This window comes from Engraulis encrasicolus, chromosome 18 (assembly GCF_034702125.1).
Source record: "Engraulis encrasicolus isolate BLACKSEA-1 chromosome 18, IST_EnEncr_1.0, whole genome shotgun sequence".
In the NCBI taxonomy this organism is placed as follows: domain Eukaryota; kingdom Metazoa; phylum Chordata; class Actinopteri; order Clupeiformes; family Engraulidae; genus Engraulis; species Engraulis encrasicolus.
In genome coordinates this window covers 30,265,696-30,270,695 of record NC_085874.1, presented here as the reverse complement: position 1 = coordinate 30,270,695, position 5,000 = coordinate 30,265,696, and the positions used below count along the sequence as shown (strand labels likewise).

The 5,000-nt window shown below is 43.4% G+C and overlaps 1 protein-coding gene across 3 annotated transcripts in view; it reads left to right on the top strand.

Moving 5' to 3' along the window:
• The window catches only part of vegfab (vascular endothelial growth factor Ab), a 34,552-nt gene that overhangs the window by 15,447 nt on the left and 14,105 nt on the right, over nucleotides 1-5,000 (top strand). For 2 of the 3 annotated variants that reach the window (XM_063223420.1, XM_063223419.1), the window contains exon 6: nucleotides 3,280-3,351. The exons of the other annotated variant lie outside the window; for it this stretch is intronic. In XM_063223420.1, coding sequence (XP_063079490.1) covers nucleotides 3,280-3,351 — 72 coding nt within the window. The remainder of the gene's footprint in view (nucleotides 1-3,279; nucleotides 3,352-5,000) is intronic. 3 annotated transcript variants of the gene reach the window in all.

Below are 5,000 nucleotides of genomic sequence, written 5' to 3'. Positions count from 1 at the left end.
TGTTTCCTCCCCCCTGTTTGAATCTTTGAGGCTGGAATTTGGCGGGACAATGGAGTAGTGCTTTCACCCAAAGTGGCTTACGAGAGAATATTGGATGGTTACTGTCCCTGGAGCAAAACAGGGTTAGGTATTCTTCTTCTTCTTCTTCTTCTTCTTCTTCTTCTTCTTCTTCTTCTTCTTCTTCTTCTTCTTCTTCTTCTTCTTCTTCTTCTTCTTCTTCTTCTTCAGCCCTGTACAATATGGGATTTCAGCCTGCAATTTCACGTCCAACTCCCTATCAATAAATCCCTCCACCAGGTGATTCAGCCTATAGTTTAAGTATAGAATAGTTTGAAATAATACTAAGTAGTCCTCTTTTGTCACCTGACAGGTTGGAAGTGGAATTGTCTTTCATTACAAATACTTAACACTTAGAGAGTTGATATAATATCTTCTAGATCCAGCTCTTGATCCCAGAGTTCTACCATGAAGACTCGAGAGGCAAAAAGAATGTTATTGACATTTATTTAATAATGATTGTTGAACATGAGGTTAAATAGTGATGTATGTGAATCTCTTTGGCACAGGCTCCTGTCTTCTCGTTGAAGGCTGTGCCAGCGATAGAATGGTAGAGCGCATATCTTCCTATCAGAGATGGAGGCGGGTGTAGCCTGCCCCCTTTCAGATGCCAACCCACTGGTGACGTTGGCAGGAGGGGTGGAGGCTGGGTCTAAGTCGGCTCACGCTAGAAAGTAGAGAACAGTATTGGACAGGATATTTTTTAAAGAGATGTGAGGACGATTCATTGGCTGGGAGAGAACGGATGTGTTAGTGACGAAGAGGGAGAATCCCAATCATGTGTCGTGATTGGGTGACAGTCATGGGAGGATGCTGATGCGAGAGATGCCTGTTGATGAGGGTGACAGTCTGATTCGTTAGTACACGGTTTGGAGACAGCCAAAGTACTTCGAATTTTCCTGGCAGAACTTACGCAGTACCTCCCATTATTTTTTTGTGTTGAATTAACATTGCTTATTTTACTGTGTACTGAGGGACCGGGCACTACTCTCAAACATACAGAATTTAGTTACACAAAGTAAGTTTATTCGACTGAAATCCCAGGTAGGCTATAATGAAGCAAACGAAGAAGCACCTTTAACTCTGTTATGCTGTATGTTGATGATCCACTTAAATTGTTTTCAAAAATTTTGACAAAATTACTTAGTGTTGCGTTAAGCAAGCTGCACTTTGACGTGTGTAAATTTACCGCTGTTCTGGACCAAAGGGGGAAATCAATGGATTGTTGGATTCGGGCACTACTATTGTGTTTTGACTGCAACATCTCTCACGCAAGGAACCCCCGGTGAAATTGTTGAGACTGCAAGCAACTCTGTTCAACTCCTGCCAAAGTCAGGCATTGCGGGGGTCCAGACTGCTGTGCAGCTCATAGCTATTGGCAGGCGAATAAAGGCGGCTGATTGGGCAACGTATCTGGATGTTATATTTAGTGGATGATGAATGTAGACCCCTGTAGAAATGTTATATTTAGTAGAGATACTTAGAGAACAGCCATAAGCCGCTGGTGGTAGAAGGAGGGCATCAATTTAGCGGGAGTTGTGTTATTTTTAACCGTCTTCCAATGCAATCATTCCTCTTGTGAGAAACACACACACACACACACACACACACACACACACACACACACACACACACACACACACACACACACACACACACACACACACACACACACACACAGCATTTCCGTGGGAATGTCTCCCTATTTTTAAACCTTTACCTCACCAATGTCCCAAAGCATCGCTACTTCTAAGATTCAGGGGTCCTGCACATCTTGCTGTCTGCAGAGAAGGGAGGTAATATTAGCTCATGTTAATGCTAAAGTAAGATTAGCTCCAGAGAGCTGTAAGCTATTTACCGTCCACACACACAGCAAATGTGCACACCAAGAACGACAATGGCTCCGAAAGTATTTTACTGTCTAACGACGAGCTGTCGACAAAAGAGCTTTATGGGCAATGTGATGTGGTTCGGCGACAGTCGTAGCAGCCAATCGGAATGTCGAAATGCTTGCATTCTGCTTGTAACTGTCCTTACTGTCGCTTGTGTCGCTGCTGCTCTGACTGACGGGTTCTGAGCGTCATGCAGCTTTTTCCGCTTTTGGTGTGTTTGCACCTTTACTGCTGTAGAGGTATCAGAGAATAGTTGCAGAGACACACACACACACACACACACACACACACACACACACACACACACACACACACACACACACACACAGCAGGTATACCGGTGTGAATTTTATGATTACTCACTTCTCAGAGCTACAGTTCCAAGGCACAGCATGTGTGCCTGGCAACTTGTATTACTTTGGATAGTAATACCTATGGGGAATGAGTTTTGTGGTCATATATTGCTACCATACAGTATTTGCCTACATACCATTACAGTTTCTGACCATTCATTAAGCCTGTTTAATGTGCACCAGCGATTGTCTCTGAAAGGCAACCGTAGGTGGGCTCAAGGGTTATTGGGAGTTCAGGAAATAAACAAACAAGTGATGCCGTAAGAAGCTGTAAATGCTCTTTACAATTTTCACAACTGTTCAACAAGGCATCAGGGATTGGTTGAACTGCCATAACGGTTGATGGTGATTGGTTTATGCATTTGCAGTCAAGTTTGTCAATTCACCTTTTTCCACGTTGTCCACTTTCAATTTTCCAGCCTTTCACTTTTGGTCAGCTAGCTGTCCTGTACAATGGCACAGCTGTCTGTCCTTTACTCATGCACCTATTTCTCTTCATCCAAGCTCTGGCTGCTGGCTTTGAGGTCTTTTCTTATTTCTCATGTTTTACTGGTGGGGATTTCCAGTCCTGTATCAACAACTCATTAGCTTAGACATGAACTGTGGTTAATGAAAGTATATAAAGATAAAACAATTAAGATTATTTAAGTTTACAGTTAACAGTCACAGGACACACAGGGACACATAATGCAGCAAGTTTAAAAGGTTATAATTGCCAACACATGGCTATGGTAAACTACCGCTAATGCTGGAAATCTTGACTTGTGTGCCACAACAAACGGAATGGTCCAAACAGAATTTCAATGACAAAACTGTGAATACTTCGTTTCCATTTGTTTTCAACAGTGTGTGCTGTGCTGAGTTTTAGCTGGGATTGCAGGATTCTTGTTTCCTCTCCGTCTTCCTATTCCCCTCCTCTCGATACTGTCGATCTGTTCTTCCGTCTCCCCTCTGTTCTCTCTCTCTCTCTCTTCCAGAAAGCAGCGGAGGGGCAAGGGGAAAGGTCTAAAGCGAAAGAAAAAGCGAAACCGGCAGAGCACACAGGAAGTGTATGTTGTGCCCCTTGATCCCAACATGTCCCATCAAGTCAACACAGACACACAACATATTCAGCACTTTACACTTATACACATACACACACTCACACAAACGCACACACAAACACAGAAGCACATGCTCACAAGCGCACACACACACATGCACGCACCGTGTATAGATTCTTTGGACGAGCAAATTCAATTCACGTTACCAGGCTCAAAGATGAACATGCTAATTTGCTAATGGGTGTAATTCCTAATTAGCATGACCACATCTTTGGATTGTTCACGTGTTTGTCCAACCAGGGTGGCAATTCCAAGAACATGGTGAAATAATGACAGGCTAAGTTACCCTACAGAAAGTAATAAACCTCGTAATAGATTGTCCCCAGCCATCATTAGTACATTTTAGAAGGTGAGGAGTCCAGGCTCTTCTATTAGGCTACATGAAACTTCGTTCGCTACTCAACCAGCTTTTGGAATATCCTGCATTCCTGCGTCAGCCAGTAAGTAGCTGCATTCGCGATGGAGCACATCTGCAATAGCATAGTCTCTAAGCAACACGCTTCAGCATTATTCCATAGACAGATATTCTAGAGATTGTTGATGCAGAGTACAGCACGTGTGCTGCATTGATTTGATCGTGTTTGGTTGGTTTTGTACTATCGCGAACACGGCCATTAATATGTCTGCTGATGATTAGACTAAGCAACAGCAGGTAATGCTAACAATTAGTTGTAGCTTACCACCCTAGCCTAGCCTTTCCAGTTTTGTCTGCCTGGACTGTAAATAGGGAACTGCTTGCTTTGAAGGTTCATGATGCAGAAAACATACTGTTGTAACACGTTAATACAACAGAAGCAGGCTGAACATTTTGGTTTGTGCAAGTCACAAACCTTTGGGAGCCGAGTGAGAGACAAAGTCCTGCTGCCACCACTAAATTTTCACTCATACACCTGAAAGAGGGGATTTCTTTAATCAGTCCATACCTGGGTTTAACTGTAGGGCTAATTAAGACTAGTCAGTTAAGTGAATGGCTGAAATGTATATGGGATAAATTGTTTGAATTTATAATTATAGCATTGGTCAATTGCTCCTTCCTAGCAATGCATCATCATCACAAACACTCACATCCAGGGCCGGATTAAGATGGCCTGGGGGCCCTGGGCTACAGGTTGCTGTGGGGCCCCCCAGAAGGCAAATTTTGCCACACATTTACATAGATAGTGTCATAATTACGAGCTAGAGATTGAGGATAACATGTCTACCAACTGTATTGACTAAAAACTATATTTTTTTCAATATTGCATCTAGTCACAATTCTGCAATTTTTCACTTTTGGCCAATCAGGGGGCCCCCTGGAAGGTGGCCCCTAGGCTGCCATAGGCCCCTAGGCTGCCATAGGCCCCTAGGCTGCCATATCTAGCCTGTGCATTAATCCGGTCCTGCTCACATCATCACCAACATTCCCACACATCAGCGATTAAAAGAACTAAATGAAGTTGTAACCAAACACACATGCACGCACACCCCCACTGCTATCACTAATAGTCACTAGAGTCTGAGACCAACCCCAAATACTGCCCTTTGCTTTTGACAACTGAACTAATTAAGGTCCCTGTGTTGATCACCAAGGTAACCAATTGCCACCCTCTCGTCTA